The sequence below is a fragment of the Crotalus tigris genome, unplaced genomic scaffold (genome assembly GCF_016545835.1).
Source record: "Crotalus tigris isolate CLP2741 ecotype Arizona unplaced genomic scaffold, ASM1654583v1 scf7180000021465.51407817327:1047546, whole genome shotgun sequence".
NCBI classification, from domain to species: domain Eukaryota; kingdom Metazoa; phylum Chordata; class Lepidosauria; order Squamata; family Viperidae; genus Crotalus; species Crotalus tigris.
The window spans coordinates 255,760-274,054 of record NW_024098522.1 but is presented as its reverse complement, the minus strand read 5'-3'; the positions used below and the strand labels follow the sequence as shown (position 1 = coordinate 274,054).

Genomic DNA, 18,295 nt, shown 5'->3' with positions numbered 1-18,295 from the left:
TAGAGGATCTCAAATATATGCAGGGTTGAACCTCGGATGGGAAACCAGCCACAAGCCCAGATGCCTCCAGAAGTTGTGGGTGCTCCAGCACTGGAGGTTTTTAAGAAGAGATTGGGCAACCGTTTGTGTGAAATGGGATAGGGTCTCCTGCTAGAGCAGGGGGTTGGACTAGATCAGCGGTTCTCAACCTGTGGGTCGGGACCCCATTTGGGGTCGAACAGCCGTTTCACGGGGGTCGCCAAACAACGCAGTCCGCCATTTTTTCCCCTTTTCCTTAGCTGTGCTACTCCCTTTTATTCTATTGGCTTTTGAAAGCCAATAGAATAGACTCTCTTGAATAGAGTCTAATTCTATTGGCTTTCAAAAGCCAATAGGAATTGTCCAGGCTGTCTCTGCCCTGCTGAGCCCGCCAAAAGTCCCATTCTGCAAGCGGTGCTGCACCAGTTGAGTAGTCCTCGACTTACGACTAGTTGGGGGTCGCGGCATTAAAAAGGTTGAGAACCACTGGACTAGATGACCTCCAAGGTCCTTTCCAACTCTTGTTATTCTGTTATGAAAACATAATGACTGTAGAGCAGAGGTCCCCAACCTTTGGGGCACCAGGGACCGGTTCCGTGGAGAGAGGTTTTTCCGTAGACCAGAGAGTGCATGGTTTTGTGTGCTGCCTGCATCCCACGGATGAGGCTTTGCTTGTTTCCATGGACCGGTTGCTGGCATGCTGTGCCCCGGTACAGGTCCACAGACCGGGGGTTGGGGACCACTGCTGTAGAGGAAACAATATGAATATATCCTGAGGGGACTAGGGCAGGGGTAGGCAACCTTGGCTCTTCTATGACTTGTGGACTTCAACTCCCAGAATTCCTGAGCCAGCCAATTCTGCATTCTTTCCCTAGTAAGAACCAATTCATTCTCTTTCTAATCAGTAATCCTAAAAGCACATAATTGAAATAATTGCAAATTCTTTATCAGTTTTGCTAATGCCACTTTTTTCCTGTGCATTTGTTTTGCCACTTTCTTTTTTGTATTGTCTTTCATCCATTGAATTTTATTCTGTTTGGGGCAGGATCTGTCTTCATGCACCCTTCAAATTGTCAATGTCCAGTGACAGAATGATCTGGAAAAAAAACTCCTTTCAAATCTGCAAGTAGTCTGACATACTAATCGACTTGCTCTTTGTAGGAACGCAGTTAAGTTGCTCTTCTCTGTAAATTCCTACTTTATTCATTTATATTTGGGTATCCAAACAATAATCTCATCCCTTAGGGCAGGGGTAGGCAACCTTGGCTCTTTTATGACTCGTGGACTTCAACTCCCAGAATTCCTGAGCCAGCATGGCTCAGCTTGGAAACTCTCCCTTTCCCCTCAGCATGGCTGGCTCAGGAATTCTGGGAGTTGAAGTCCACGAGTCATAAAAGGGGCAAGGTTGCCTACCTCTGGCCTAAGCCTAGGCCACTTTATGACTCATGGACTTCAACTCCCAGAATTCCTGAGCCAGCCACGCTGAGGGGAAAGGGAGAGTTTCCAAGCTGAGCCATGCTGGCTCAGGAATTCTGGGAGTTGAAGTCCACAAGTCATGAAGGGGCCATAGTTCCCCCATGCTGGCTCAGGGATTCTGGGAGTTGAAGTCCACGAGTCATAAAAGAGCCAAGGTTGCCTACCCCTGGACTAGGGGTTGAGCCTGACTTCATTATGGAGAGCTAATCTGGTGTAGTTATTAAAGTGAGAGATTGGAAATGGTCATTGTGAATTCTAATCCTTCCTTAGGCATGGAAACAGGGTAGATGACTCTCTCAGTCCAACCTACCTCACAGGGCTGTTGTTTTGCAGAATAAAGGAGAGGAAGCATTATGTGCCGCCACCTTGAGTTGTACAAAACAAAACGGGATTATAAATCAAACAAATGTTATATATCCTTATAGAATGTGCTGTTTTATTTCTTTTATCCCCCATTAGTATTGCACCTTGACTATTCTGGATGATGCCCAGTCCCCAGTGATTGAAGGGGTGGAGACCTTTGTGGTCTATTTGAGTTCCCCTCAAGGAGCAGAGCTGGCCAAACCTTTTCAAGCGGTGGTGGCCATTAATGACACCTTCCAGGATGGTAAGTAGATGAGCAAATCCTAAATTAATGCCAGTGGAAACCAGACATACCTGGCTTCAGCAAGGCTGCTTTAATGCTTAAATTGGTTTAGACTCAAGAGTTGGGTAAGACTGAATGACATTGGGATTCTGAAGATGGTGTGTGTCTACTGGGTCTGAAATCACAATATATTCTCTTGCCGTGGGCAATGTTGGTGTTATTCTATTCCAGACATGTCAAACACAAGGCCCTGGGGCCAGATGCGGCCCGCGAAGTGGTTTCATGTGGCCCACAAAGCAATCCTGGAAACAGTGAGGGAATGGCCCCCGCTGCCTCAGCCCGGGCCCAGGCCGGCTGGGAGCCAATGTACAATTTTGTGGTGGCCATCTTGGCACTTGCCCCGGTGGACCATGCCTTGGCACTTGCCCCGGTCCCACCCCCTTCTGCCAGAGACCCTCAGATCTGTCCCACTCCTGCCCAATCCCCCACAGGCACCCTTGACACAAATGATGTAGAACTGGCCACGCCCATCCAGTAGCCACACCCACTCCATCCACGCCCACCCAGTAGGCTGCACCCATTCTGGCCACACCCACTCCAGGGCAACTGCAATGCTGATGCAGCCCTCAGTGACTTGAGTTTGACACCCCTGTTCTATTCTATTAAATCTCAAGTCAGGTGCTCTCTATGGCTGCAACCCTTCCTGGAAGGAGGCCATGCATTTTTAGGGTTGCTGTTAATCTGTGGTTCTATGAGAATATGATTCAATCATCCTTAAAGCAACATGAGGGATGTTCGTAATATACAGTAGATTTCTGTGCGTTTGCTCGAGAAGGCATTTTAGCACATGTGCCCTTAACTCTAAATTGTCTTACACTGGGAATTATGGAGTTCCACAGTTGTTGTTACACCATACATTCAGACAGAAAAAAAAGAGATTATTCTAGCAATTTCAGGGCTTTCGAGAAGGCATTTTAGCACATGTGTCCTTAAATCTAAATTGTCTTACACTGGGAATTGTGGAGTTCCACAGTTGTTGTTACATCATACATTCAGACAGAAAAAAAAAAGAGATTATTCTAGCAATTTCAGGCTCTTTTCTTTTATACACAAATGCTTGACCTAGAAATTCCCAATTTTGGCCCAGCTTCCACCGAGTGGACTTACTTCTGTCCCAGTCCTTTCTTTCAACCCTATATTTATTTTCTCTTTTGATTGCTTTTGGTTTTTTGTTGCAATTTATAATATCAAGCAATATCCAATGAGTGTTTCAGCAGAGTTTTCCACAGGCTAAAGCCCATCAGACGTTGGGCTTACCTCCCATGATACGTGAAATCTGGTGCTTCTGGAGGTCATTGAGTTGAGAAAGGCAACTTTGACTTATTTCATGTTTCTAAAAGTTATTCGGTCTCCTTCCTTCCTTCCTTCCTTCCTTCCTTCCTTCCTTCCTTCCTTCCTTCCTTCTCCTCCTCCTCCTCCTCCTCCTCCCCTTTCTTTTCCCCCTTCTCTACCTTTCCTCTATCTTCTCCTCCTCCTCTTCCTTTACAGTACCAAACATGAAGTTCAGTAAAGATACCTACTCTGTGAAAGAGAAGGACCGTGTCCTACAGGTTCCTGTTATCCGTTCTGGAGACTTAAACTACGAATCTTCAGTCAGGTGCCATACACAGAGTCAGACCGCGAGAGTCATGGAGGATTTTGAGGAAAGGAGAAACACTGAAGAATCGCGCATCACATTTTTGAAAGGGGAGAAGGTGAGTGAACATAGCTGGCAGAGAACTGGGGATTTAACATGGCAGAGAGAGAGAGAGAGAGAGAGAGAGAGAGAGAGAGATCAACGTCAAGCCCTTGGCCCAGTTTCAGAACTGCTGCAATCTGTCAGGTCAGACTTGTGGCAAGGAAAACATGTAATTTTTTTTTTTCTGGGTGAAGAAATGTATGAAATGGAAACGTGGGTTATGACTCAACTTAAATGCGTTTTATTCTCTTGAAGAATAAGTCCATCGAAGACAGATGGACTGGGGGTTGAGGCACAGTTTGTGAAGATATACTCGGCTGTGTCATGTACATTGGCAGAGCTGGGGGTTATTTCTCTTGCGGAGAGATGGTTGGAAGAATTATTAGGAGTTTTACCCTGTGACGTATGTAATTTCCTACCTCAAAATGGAAGGAACTTCGGCTTTTTAAAAATTGTTTATCCCGTCTTCATCATTTTTTATGAATACATCAGCAGAAATGCCAAATACTTCCTCCTGTTTTTTCCACAACAAGAACCCTGTGAAGTGGATTGGGCCTAGAGAGAGTCTGATTGGCCCAAAGTCACCCAGCCGGCTTTCACGCCTAAAGCAGAACTAGAACTCGCAGTCTCTTGGTGACTGGCCCAAAATCACCAGTTGGCTTTCAGGCCTAAGGCGGGACTAGAACTCGCAGTCTCCCGGTGACTGGCACAAAGTCACCTAGCCAGCTTTCATGCCAAAGGTGGGATTAGAAGTCATAGTATCCTAGTTTCTAGCCTGTTGCCTTCACCACTAGACCAAACTGTCTCTTCCATTTTGGTCACTGTATCACTGAGCTTTGGCCCAGCCCTGGTCTAAGAAGAAATTGGTTCACTTAATCGCAGTTAAATAATACTTCTGTTAACACCTCCTTGGAAGTTGCTGCAGTCAAATCTCTAACTCTTATTCCCCTCCTAAAATGATTGTTGCTTGACACGCATGTTTTGTTTGTTTTTTGTGAGTTAATTGCCTCCAGGAGCTCAACATAATATATATTTTGCACTCCTTTCTCCTAGTTTTCCCATCCACCACAACTATTCTGTGGGGTAGGATGGCCGTTGAGTGAAGGATGAAAAGTCCTAGTTGAGGAAAATCCTGGTGGATCTCTCTGCTTCCTTTTCATCACCTTTCCATTACTTTTCCTTCTTGGGCCTGTGATCGTTTAGCAGCAGAATAACATAATTTAATGCAGTTAAAACCGGCCCTCAATGAATACTAAGTTCAGGCATGATTAATCTGATCTCCTCTTTCAATTACAGCTGAATGGCTAAATTAAAGGCAAAGCTACAGAGTCTGTATTTCTGCTACTGAGATATTTCCGATCTAATTAAAAGGGAGGATCCAGCTAGTTTTGGCAAAGTGGTTCCTTTCTGGTGCTGCCAACATCCGATGGGACATAAGATAAGGCTCCTTCACGGTCTCATCCATTCTCTAAAATCCCCTGCCTAAAGGAAGCCATTGTCAAGCGCCGGGGAAATTAGGAGATTCAGGCAGTTCAAATGATTTATTGCAAGTTTAAGCTCTCTACAAGAATCCGAACTACTAACAGTCAAGGGAAATTAGTGGGAATTAAAAATAGAAAGGAATTCAAGGTGGGCTGGACTTTGATCTCTTGTGGGCATGCAGGGACTCGTAACTGATGACACATTTGATTCCTCCCTCGGGCTCAGCCAGGTCATCTCCTACCGCCATTTCCAGCCTCTAGTAGCTTTCACTGCTCTGAGACGTCCGCCGAATAATTCATTTTCATAGCCTTGGTTTGAAATAATTTCTTTCAGTGATACCTGTCATTTTATCTCTTAGCCATTATTCCCAGTTTGTCTTTTATTACCGGTAGTCCTTGGCTTACAACTATTTGTTTAGTCACCGTTCGAAGTTATAAAAGCACTGGGGGGGGGGAAGAGTGTCAAAGGCTGCACAGTCTTATTGTGCTGAGGTAACCCAGGAGTAAATACAGTAAACATTGGTTTGTATTAAATAGTGTTTATATTACACTGTCTACAATATACACCAGAAACAAAATACATACATGTGGTAATACAGCAAACTCCAATACACAGCAATTACAGCAGGAAACAGACAAGAGAGGAAAAACTCCAGCAAGGCCTTCTCTCTTATACTCAAGCTCTTAAAGGGATACAGACTCCTGTTGAACCATTCTTAACATTGCATCATTCATCTCACATTATACAAGTTTCTAAATCAGGGGTAGGCAACCTTGGCTCTTTTATGACCCGTGGACTTCAACTCCCAGAATTCCTGAGCCAGCCATGCTGAGGGGAAAGGGAGAGGTTTCCAAGCTGAGCCATGCTGGCTCAGGAATTCTGGGAGTTGAAGTCCACGAGTCATAAAAGAGCCAAGGTTGCCTACCCTGTTCTAAATCATTACCTTGACAGAGTTATGACCATTTTTCACAGTTACAACCGTTGAAGCATCCCTATGGTCACGATCAAAAATTCGACCCGCTTGGCATCCGGCATGTATTTATGACAGTTGCGCTGTCCCCTTTTATGACCTTCCCATCAACTTCTGACAAGCCAAGTCAATGGGGGGAGCCAGATTCACGTAACAGCCACAGGATTCTCTTAACAACTGCAATGACTCACTGAATAGCTGTAGCAAAAAGGTCATAAAATGGGGCGCCACTTAACAACTGTGCTGGTTAGCAAATTTGGGAGTCAATTGTGGTCATGAGCTGTAATTTTATTGTGAGATGCCTTGAAATTTAATTAGATGTATAGGTAGTCCTCAACTTACAACAGTTCATTTAGTGACCGTTCGAAATTACAACGGCATTGAAAAAGTTGACCGATGACCATTTTTCACACTTATGACCTTTGCAGCATCCCCATGGTCAGGTGATTTATATTCAGATGCTTGACAACTGACTCATATTTATGACGGTTGCAGTGTCCCAGGGTCACGTGATCCCCTTTTGCGACCGTCTGACAAGCAAAGTCAATGGGGAAACCAGATTCACTGTTACTAATTTAACAACTGCAGTGATTCAGCTAACAAGTGTGACAAGAAAAGTCGTAAAATGGGGCACTTAACAAATTTCTCGCTTTTAACAACATAAATTGTGTTCGTAAATTGAGGACTACCTGTATAAGATGTCTATGGAGATTCTCAGTCATCTGGGTCATGGTTGTCCCAAAGGTGCTTTTTTCAACAAGGCAACTGGACTAAATGCAGCTGGAAAGCCCAATGGCCTCGTGAAAAGCATCTTTTGGGACTATCTGTATAATAAGACTTGCTTTATAAATTAATGAATTATGTGGATTGCTTCCCAATCCTTACTATAATATCTTTGACTTTAGATAAAGAACTGCACTATCATTATTAAGGATGACTCTGCCTTTGAACCGGAGGAGAGATTCCGGATATATCTGAGTGAACCCCAAGGAAATCACTGGAGTGGGGCTACTGTTGGGAAAAGTAACGTGGCTTCTGTAGTTATTTCCAATGAAGAAGATGGTAAGAAGGATAGGCTCGCATTTAAATATGTATTCATCTGAGTTTTATTACAATTGGTTGATTATTAGTTGTCTTCTGCACATCCAGATCCGGTACTTATTTTAAAGCTTAACATAATACTCACTTTTAACCTTTATGTTTTAAAATTTCATCTTTCTCATGATCCTCTATTAGAGTCTTGTGTGTGTATATTCTCTTGTGGATTTGCAGTTTTCTAACTCAAATTAGTTAGGCTTTTGACCAATGCTTCTTTCCCAATTGTGGACCAGCTTTTTGACTCAGGTAATCAGCTAGTAAACTGTGGTCTTCAACACAGGAGTTGAAGATCAGTAATAGGACAAGAAGCAATGGATGGAAACAAATCAAGGAGAGAAGCAACCTAGAACTAAGGAGAAATTTCCTGACAGTGAGAGCAATTAACCAGTGGAACAACTTGCCTCCAGAAGTTGTGAATGCTCAAATACTGGAAGTTTTTAAGAAGAGACTGGACAACCATTTGTCTGAAATGGTATAGGTTTCCCTGCTTGAGCAATGGGTTGGACTAAATGACCTCCAAGTCTTTTTGTTCTGTTTATTCTACTGGGTCAGTTGCCATAATTGCACAATTGACCTCCACTACAGTAGTACAGTTACCTAAGAAAAGATATGTTTGGTGTTAGGAGACACAGTCAGCTGGCTACAGGGTGTGCCTTGAAGTAACCTTTTTCCCTTTGAATCCCAAGTCCTGTATCCACCTTCTCTGTTGTGGCAATGCACAGGAAGATGAGCTGAAAAACACAGAGATGGTGTTCAACAAACTTACTGGTTGCTTAACAATCACATGACTACAGGAGTCCTCAACTTATCACCATATTTGAGCCTGGAATGACAGTTATAAGCCATGCTGGTCATTAAGAGAGTCTTGCCACATGACTGCATGTGATTTTATTTTATTTATTTATTTTTATTTTATTTATGAGACTTATATACCGCTTTAAGTGCAAGCACTCTCTAAGCGGTGTACACCAGTAAGCAATGTGTGTGTGTGTGTGTGTGTGTGTGTGTGTGTGTGTGTGTGTGTATATGTATGTATGTATGTATGTATGTATGTATGTATATGTATTTACATTGCCCCCAACAATCTGGGTCCTCATTTTACCTACCCCGGAAGGATGGAAGGCTGAGTCAACCTTGAGCCGGTGAGATTTGAACCGCTGACCTGCTGAACACAGTCAGCTAAAGTGGCCTGCAGTACTGCACTCTAACTGCTGCGCCACCTCGGCTCATTTTATGATGTTTTTTATGGTTGGTAAACAAGCACTGCAGTCATTAAACAAATCTATTGCCCATAAGGGGCTTTTTTTTGGGGGGGGGGGTTGGAAACCAGAAATAAATACCAGTTTCTGGCAAAAATAAAAAAAAAATTAAAAAAATCCCACAAATCACAGTCTTGTGATGATGAGATGCAGCGAATGACTGTAAATGTGGATGGGTTGCCAAATGCCCAAAATATGAACAAGTGACCATAGGGGGTGTGGCCATTGGAACTTTGAACCCGCCTTTTAAATAGCTTGGAGGAGTCTGTTGTAATTTTGAATGATCGTTAAGTGACCAATTATAAGTTGAGGACTATCTCTATGTGATATTGAAAATATAGACAATCTGTTTATGTCCAGTTATGCCCAATACCTGTGGTTGCCTTATCCTTTGTCTAATTGGCTTTTGAAGTCATCACGACATCTTACCGAATCACATTCCGCACCTGAATGGATTGTTGTTATGTTACATGAAGAACAACCTTTTTTCTCCTATCCCGAATCTTGGTCACTCCGTGCAATTGTTCAGCTAACTTTCTCCAAACCTGCATTAATCTTTGTCATGTCTGTGCTTAACTGTTTTATTTTTAAAACATCTCCACTAATCTTGGCCCTGGAACCACTTTGAGTACCGAAAAAAAGAAGGAATAATCAGGAAAAGGATCAGTCAATAAACTTGTCCTTACTTGGCAGAGTCTGTTAAATTTGAGTAAGAGTCTTTAAAATGTTTCTGCTGAAGCAAGTAGTCTTTCAAAAGTTTAGGATAGTGCTTCGTTTGCTGGCATTAATAATTGGCACTCAAAAAAGAAATAAATCTGAGCTGTTAACAGACATTTTGGTCTGCAAGATGAGTTAAAACAGCTTCCCCAAGCTTTCCAGCTTTGCGGACCAGCAGCGATGGGGGGGGGGGGAAGAGGGGACGGTTCCGCACACACAGCAGTTGAGTGTGCAAGTGCACGCAGCTCCATTTATGCAAGTGGCACGCGTGTGCCCCCACCCTCGCACAAGTGGAGCTGTGTGTACTTGTGCAGCCCGGTTCCAAACTGGTTACAGCCCTGTACCGGGTCACAGCCCAGGGGTCAGGGACCCCTGCGTTAAAAGGTTCTTCATGTCTGAAAACTGATCCAGGTCTTTTTTCTTCGGCTTCCTCCATAATTCCAGCTCCTACCATTGAGTTTGAAGAAGCTGGGTACCAGGTCCGTGAACCCCCTGGACCAGAAGGCGTTGGTTTCTTAAACGTCAAGGTGATCCGGACGGGAGATCAAAACCGGACCTCAAAAGTCCGCTGCAGCACCCGGGACGGTTCAGCTCAGTCTGGAATTGATTATTACCCAAAGAGTCGAGTCCTCAAGTTTAACCCTGGTAATAATAATAATAAAAAGGATTTATAATACAGGAAGTCCTCAACTTGCAACCATAATAGGCCCCTACATTTCTGTTGCTCAGCGATTCGGGTGTGTTAAATGCGCTGTGCCTCATTTTGCAACCTTTTTGCCGTGTTACTAAGCGAATCGCTGCGGTTGTTAAATGAATCTGGCTTCTCCCCGTTGAGTTTGCGTGCCGGAAGCCGGCTGGGAAGTTTGCAAATGGGAATTGTATGAATCTGGGACTTTGCAACCGTCATAAATACATGACGGTTGCCAAGCGTCCGAATTTTGATCACGTGAACATGGGGAGGCTGCAACGGTCATAAATGTGAAAAACTGTCATAAAGTCATTTTTTTCAGTGCTGTTGTAACATTGAACGGTCCCTAAACGAATGGTTGTAAGTTCGAGGACTACCTGTCGTAAGGGAGACCCTTTTCAGGCACAAAGGAGTTGGTTTGCTTGTTGTGTTTATTATGTGTGCCCCCTGGTGGATCTGTAGATGCAACAAGCAAGTGCCTAAGTCCAGAAAGAGAATTAAAAATCCTTTTGCCCTTTAAGCAAAGGCACAAAGATTTAGCTGATTGCTTTGTGCCAATATGTGAAGCTAATCCTTCTCCATGCCTCTTAAGACCTTAGCAATCTTGCAGCTTCTACTGTAAAATCTTCCCCATCTGTTTCCTTGGTCCAAAAGTTTGGCTCTCCACTTCTTCCCTCAAATCCCTGCAGAATGCACTGGAGCAAGAACAGAAGGCACGTGCAGTAAATTCCCATTCATTTCCGTGAAAAAGTTAATGGGATGATGACCCCTCATTTAGCAAAATCAGTGGGACTTCACTAAGTCCTGTCCTGAAGGCAGGACAAGAAGCAGCGGATGGAAATTAACCAAGGAGAGCAGCAACCTAGAACTAAGGAGAAACTTCCTGACAGTTACAACATTTAACCAGTGGAACCACCTGCCTCCAGAAGCGGTGAATTCTCCAACACTGAAAGTTTTTAAGAAGAGACTGGACAGCCATTTGTCTGAAATGGTATAGGGTTTCCTGCTTGAGCAGGGGGTTGGACTAGATGACCTCCAAGGTCCCTTCCAACATTATTATTGCTATTATTATTATCGATCATCGCACAGTCAGCCAGATGTTCAGACTGGATTTGGCATTTTGTCTACCTATCGAGTCCTTACCCAGGACCTGGGATAGGCAGATGTTTGATGTTGTTGTTGTTATTATTATTATTAAGTCTTCACTGCAACTAGAACAACCCCAGAGTTCCTGTAAGACTCAGCTATAGAGACCCTAATAGCTGCCTGCAAAATTGAAACCCATCTTTTTATACCTCCAGACAAACTGACACCACATTGCTTAATTGGGTGAGAGCTGAGAAAAATCGGGGTATATAACAAAAAGTGTGTAAATTTTCCTTTAAGGCTCAACAGTTTCCCCATCTGATCCCTAAGGGGAAAAAAACAAAACCTTAGGCTTGTGTCTAGACTCCTAGTAGCTTTTATGCCTTGCTTTGATCACCCTTTCCAACTGGAAGTTGTGACTGCAGCTGCTGAATTGTCCAATTGTCTTCATGCTAGCTGGAAGTTGGAGATACACCCTATCTAGAAATTCCCAGATTGGGAAAAGATTCTCTTCCTCCTAATCTTTTTGTACTTCATGGTTCTTCTCTGCTGTGAGAGATCCCGTGGAGGTTGAGGAAGAAGGAAGATAGGAGAAGTCATTATTGACATCTTAAAGACATCAGTCCTTAGTCTGTCTTGAAACAGCTTAGGAAAAGAAGAGATTGAAAACCAGGGCTGTCCAACCTGGGCAACTTTAAGAGTTGTGGACTTCAACTCCCAGAATTCCCTAGCCAGCTGTGCTGGGTTGCAGAAATTGGGTACTTCTAGTTTGATAAAAAGAAGGACTAGGGCAGGAGTCTTCAAACTTGGCCCTTTTATGACTTGTGGACTTCAACTCCCAGAATTCCTCAGCCAGGCACATGTGGAGTTGAAGTCCACAAGTCATAAAAGGGCCAAGTTTGAAGACCCCTGGACTAGGGGTAGTGGTGGGATTCAAATATGTGAACAACCAGTTCTCTGTGTGGATGCCACTTTCAGAAGTCCATTCTGGGCCTGAGCAGAAAATTCTACCGTTTCTGCCGAAGTGGTGCGAACTGGCTGAATCCCACCATTGACTAGGGGTGATATGATAGCAGTGTTCCAATATCTAAGGGGCTGCCAGAGAGAACAGAGGGTCAACCTGTTCTCCAAGGCAGGACAAGAAGCAATGGAAGGAAAATAATCAAAGAGAGAACCAACCTAGAACTAAAGAGAAATTTCCTGACATCTAGAACAATTAATCAGTGGAACAGTTTGCCTTCAGACATTGATGGCACTCCATCCCTGGAGGTTTTTAAGAGGAGATTAGACAACCATTTTTCTGAAATGGTATAGGGCAGTGGTGGTGAACCTATGGCGCGGGTGCCAGAGGCGGTACTCAGAGCCCTCTCTGTGGGCACATGCGCCATGCCCCGGAGATGGCAACCGTCCCTCTTCAATCAGCCGCCCGCTAACTCACCGAGGTCCCACATGGCCGGATGCATCCCAGCATCCATGCGCTCGCTGGCCTCTGTGTGCGGGGGCCGATGGTGTCAGGTAGCAGCCACCCCGGCCCTTGCCTCACCTTGCCCTGTGACAATGGCACCCCTGCCCTGCCTCGCCTTACCTCGCTTCACCCCACAGGACGAGCCTCTTGCCCACTGCCCCACCTGCCAGAGATCCCCTGGATCTCCCCCAACCCTGCCTGGCCCCCACAGGCGTCCCTCCCCACGAGCAACATCGAGGTGATCATGCCCACCTTGGCCACACCCACCCAGTCTGCCATGACTACCACAGCCACACCCATCCAGTGGGCCACGCCCACCTGGCACCCGGCGATAAATAAGTAGGTTTTGAGTTGCAGTTTGGGTACTCGGTCTCTAAAAGGTTCTCCATCACTGGTATAGGGTTTCCTGCTTGAGCAGAGGGTTGGACTAGAAGACCTCCAAGGTCCCTTCCAACTGTGTTACTCTATTAAGTCTTACAGTTACCAATGTTGGACATCCCTGATCACAAACTTGGCAGAGAACCTTTCTAAGGAAAGAGGACTGCAGGATTCGGGGTCCTGTATTTTGTCCCCTAATTCTTGGCCCTTAAACTTATTCAAGAAGCCTGGCTGAATGTTCCTTTCGGCCGTTGTTAAAATGGACATCTTCTCTCCAGTTCATCATTTTATCCACGTTCCTTGATTCTTTTCTTCCTGGTTTCTGCTCCTTCCACTTCCCTGCCTACCCACAACTCCTGTTCTGCGGTTTTTCCCAGGAGCACGTTTTGCCACCTCATCTTGTGAACCACCTGCCCATCACAATCCTAGCGTGCTTGGCCCTACACAAAATTCAACAAGATCAGCAACTCATGAGGAACCTCATGAGGAACAACCAACAACAACAAAAAAGGCATGCCTGCAAGCAGGAATACCAGCAGTATATTTGGATCATAGATTTTTATTATAGTTGGACAGGCACCATTAATCCTTGCATGGCATCAGTTAGTAAACCTGCCAGGCAATCATTCAGGTAGTGTGGTATATTAAAAAAAGGAGAAATGATTATGTTGGGATAAAACTGTGTTTGCTTTTATCTCAAGAGGTTACTGGAGCTTCTCCAGATGTGTTGGAACTCCAGGATCCTGAATTCCTGGAATTCATCAGGAGAATGCAAGTTTGAAGAGGAATGTTTTAGTGCAGTGGTTCTCAACCTTTTTAATGCCGCGACCCCCAACTGGTCGTAAGTCGAGGACTACTCAACCGGTGCAGCACCGTTTGCGGAATGGGATTTTTGGCGGGCTCAGCAGGGCAGAGACAGCCTAGACAATTCCTATTGGCTTTTGAAAGCCAATAGAATTAGACTCTATTCAAGAGAGTCTATTCTATTGGCTTTCAAAAGCCAATAGACTAAAAGGGAGTAGCACAGCTAAGGAAAAGGGGGAAAAAATGGCGGACTGCGTTGTTTGGCGACCCCCGTGAAATGGTCGTTTGACCCCAAATGGGGTCCCGACCCACAGGTTGAGAACCACTGTTTTAGTGAGAATAGCTTTAATGTTCTTTTAGCACCCTAGTTTCCTCCCGTCTTGACTATTGCAATGCACTCTACATGGAGCTGCCCTTGAAAAGTATCTGAAGGCTCCAATTGGTCCAGAATGCTGCAACCTGCATGGTTTTGTTCAGGCCCAGGTGTGCACATATGTTAGCCAGAGCTGAATGGCTGCCAATTTGCTTCCAAGTCGAATTCAAGGTGTTGGTTGTCACCTTTCAGCTGCATCAATGCATTAAATTTAAAATGCATCATATGGCTGCATTAGGATCAAGATTACATGAAGTCTTAATACCACTTTATAATACCCTGGTAAGACCATACTTGGAATACTGCATCCAGTTTTGGTCACCAGAATATAAAACAGATTTTGAGACTCTAGAACAGTGGTTCTCAACCTTTTTATATGGCAACCTCCGGTCACACGGACGCGCCACGCATGCGCAGTGCGCATGCGCGGCGGTGCCCCCATGCATGGCGCCCATGCACGATGGCACCCCGTGCGTGGCGCACATGTGCGGCGGTGCCCCTGTGCGCGGCGCACATGCGCAACGGCGCCCCCGTGCGCGGCGCACATGTGCGATGGCGCCCCCTGAGGGGGGAAAATGGCGGATCGCGTTGTTTGGCGACCCCCGTAAAATGGTCGTTCGACCCCAAATGGGGTCGCGACCCATAGGTTGAGAACCGCTGCTCTAGAAAGAGTGCAGAGAACAGCAACAAAAATGATTAGCAGACTGAAGGCTAAAACATATAAGGAACGATTGCTGGAATTGGGTATGTCTAGTTCAGGGGTAGGCAACCTTGGTTCTTTTATGAATCGTCGATTTCAACTCCCAGAATTCTTGAGCTGGCATGGTCTAGTAGTCTAATGAAGAGAAGGACGAGGGGTGACATGATAGCAGTCTTCCAATATCTCAAGGGGTGCCCCAAAGAAGAGGGAGTCAAGCTATTCTCCAAAGCACCTGAAGGCAGGACAAGAAACAACAGATGTTAGCTAATGGAGAAAACCAACCTAGAAGTAAGGAGAAACTTCCCAACAGTCAGAATAATAAATAAGTGGAACGACTTGCCGCCAGAAGTTGTGGGTGCTCCATCACTGGAGGTTTGGACAACCGTTTGTCTGGAATGATATAGGGTTTCCTGCTTGAGGAGAGGGTTGGATTAGAAGACCTCCAAGGTCACTTCCAACTCTGTTATTCTGTTACATAGCTTGGGACCAGGTTATCTAAAGAACCATCTTTCCCCGGTTACATCTACTTAACCCACCAGAGCAAAGAGGCAGGGAATATTTCAGGTCCCTTCTCCTAAGGCAGTGGTTCTCAACCTGTGGGTCGGGACCACATTTGGGGTCGAACGACCATTTCACGGGGGTCGCCAAACAATGCAGTCCGCCATTTTTTCCCCCTTTTCCTTAGCTGTGCTACTCCCTTTTATTCTATTGGCTTTTGAAAGCCAATAGAATAGACTCTCTTGAATAGAGTCTAATTCTATTGGATTTCAAAAGCCAATAGGAATTGTCCAGGCTGTCTCTGTCCTGCTGAGCCCGCCAAAAGTCCCATTCTGCAAATGGTGCTGCACCAGTTGAGTAGTCCTCGACTTACGACTGGTTGGGGGTCGCGGCATTAAAAAGGTTGAGAACCACTGTCCTAAGGGGATACATTTGTTGACACCCAGAAGAAGGGCCTTCTCTCTGGTGGCTCCCTCCTTTTGAAACATCATCCCCGCAGATATTAGACTGACCTCCACTTTGACACTCTTTCACAAGGTCCCAGGAAGGGGCCTGGGAACCCAGAGTGGGATGGAGCCCATCAAATGGCTTGTTTGACTGGTTGCTGTTGCCAGATGAGTGGTGCGGGGGAATTACTGTTTTGATTGTTGTATATTGGGTTTTTATTTTTTGTAAGCTGCCCATAGTCATTGAGAGTGACCATATGAGTTCTCTAAATAAATTTAAAAATTGCCCTGTGGATGCATTTGAACGATAAGTTGCTTAGATTCATGTTCTTTCCCGCAGGTGTGGATCACATTTTCTTTAAGGTGGAGATCATGTCCAATGAAGACCGGGAGTGGCACGAATCTTTTTCTCTGGTCTTGGGTCCAGATGATCCCACTGAAGCTGTTTTGGGGGACCTCACCACCACCATTGTGACCATTTTGGATCAAGAAGCAGCTGGTAGCCTCATTTTACCAGCTCCTCCTATAGTAAGGACATGAACTCGAATGATGAACTAAGGGTGGATTCTTAGGTGTCTTTTTATGGAGTGACCCAACTAGGGCAGAGAGAGATTTGGAGTAGTGGTCAAGGCACCATGTGAGTTCTAGTCCTGCATTAGGCCTGAAACAAGCTGGGTGACTCTGGGACAATCACCAGGAGACTGTGAGTTCTAGTTCCACCTTCGCCATGAAACCCAGCTGGGTGACTTTGAGCTAGTCCCTCTCTCTCTCTCAGGCAATGGGAAAGCACTTCTGAAAAATCTTGCTAAGAAAACTGCAGGGACCTTGTCCAAACAGTCCCCAGGATTGAGTTAAAGGCACCAAATTAAATAAATAACAGACCGGCCTGTGCATGCAGAAGATAAATAGGGTTTCATCCAGCAGTTTGTGAGGATTTGTCATAATTTTTGCTTTGTAAATCAAGAAAAATCTCTGTAAATAAAAAAAACCCACGGATGCAGGGAACGGGCTGGTAACTAGGACTTTGTCCTTGTGTTAGCTAGTTTAAATCTGTTTGTTTTACACAGATTTAGAATTAGCTGAATTCATCTCCTCTAAAGCCTTAAATCAAGAGTGAGGACAGGTGGCTTTCAGGTATTATTGAACCATAATTCTCCCTGAAGTGCCAGACATTGGTGGTGTGGAGGGCTGAGAATTATAGTCCCTCAACATCTCCTAAAATGGCAGAGCCTCTCAAGAGTCTGCAGTAGGGTTTCACAACCTTGACAACTTTAAGAAGTATGGGCTTAAGGTTGAGAGACACTGCCCTGTACTCTGTACTGCCCGAATTGACGCAAGCTAAAATGTGTGAATTACTATTCTGTGGAAAGCCTGTGTTCGCTTCTACAATCCGATGCATCCATAGAACTATCAAAACTGTATTGTGGAAATCTGGCCTGAAGTGATTAGAAAAGGTTGTTTCTTATGTGCTTTATTTAATGGAATGACCTAAATCTCTATTTCCTCTGGCTATAACGTTGCATCCACCAATGTACTCAGTCACCACTTTCACTGAATTCAGTGTTTGGATGGAGGTTACGGGTCAGATTTAATAAAGGATGGTCACTAGGCCTCATTGCCATGATCATCACTTCCTCATAAGCATTTCTTGTCTCTTCAGTAACTGGCATTCCTTAGTGGGCTAGATTTAGCCTTGGGGTATTAGTTGCTGATCCCTGCACCAGAAGTCAACTTCCAAGTGACTCTGGAGGACTGAGTAGTGACTTTGGAGGACTGAGTTCTATATTCTTAAGAGAACTAATTAATAGGATAAATGATCTGATTATATGGAACAGCTTATTAGCACTAGCAATAGCAATTAGATTAAGTGTTATTATATACCGCTTGTCATGGTTCTGACAGATGAAACTCTTCAAAGAACTTCGAGGCATTGTTTACCTTACAGAATCTTTATTTGAGTAGCATAGCATTGGCACTAACACAGTCGAAGCCAAAAACTGGATTCCCCTCCCCTGAGCATATAATATCAAAGCACAATTCCGTCCTCCAATTAACAGTCATAAATCACATTCTCCAATTAGTTTGAAATGCAGGCTCTCCCTCCAGTTCTCCAGCCCTGCCAATTCTTTGTTGTTGTTGTTAATTGCGAAGTTGTGTCCGACCCATCGCGACCCCATGGACAACGTTCCTCCAGGTCTTCCCGTTCTCTACCATCTTCTGGAGTCCATTTAAGTTCACACCTACTGCTTCAGTGTGCCAATTCTTATCATCTCTTATTTCATTAACCTTGGTTCACACACTAGGCTCAGTATTGTTATGTCTGTTTAAACTCTAATGCACATTCCTCCTCCCCCCCCCTTGTACTGGTATATTTCACTTCATAATGCTTTACAGCCCTCTCTAAGCTGTTTACAGAGTCAGCCTATTGCCCCCAACAATCTGGATCCTCATTTTACTGACCTTGGAAGGATGGAAGGCTGAGTCAATCTTGAGCCAGTCAGGATCGAACGTCT

General features: G+C 44.8%; 1 protein-coding gene across 2 annotated transcripts in view; it reads left to right on the top strand.

Moving 5' to 3' along the window:
- FRAS1 (Fraser extracellular matrix complex subunit 1) overlaps positions 1 to 18,295 on the top strand; it is a 416,742-nt gene that overhangs the window by 364,686 nt on the left and 33,761 nt on the right. For both annotated transcript variants that reach the window (XM_039318704.1, XM_039318705.1), the window contains 5 exons: positions 1,954 to 2,101; positions 3,629 to 3,834; positions 7,176 to 7,332; positions 9,789 to 9,989; positions 16,123 to 16,310. In XM_039318704.1, coding sequence (XP_039174638.1) covers positions 1,954 to 2,101; positions 3,629 to 3,834; positions 7,176 to 7,332; positions 9,789 to 9,989; positions 16,123 to 16,310 — 900 coding nt within the window. The remainder of the gene's footprint in view (positions 1 to 1,953; positions 2,102 to 3,628; positions 3,835 to 7,175; positions 7,333 to 9,788; positions 9,990 to 16,122; positions 16,311 to 18,295) is intronic.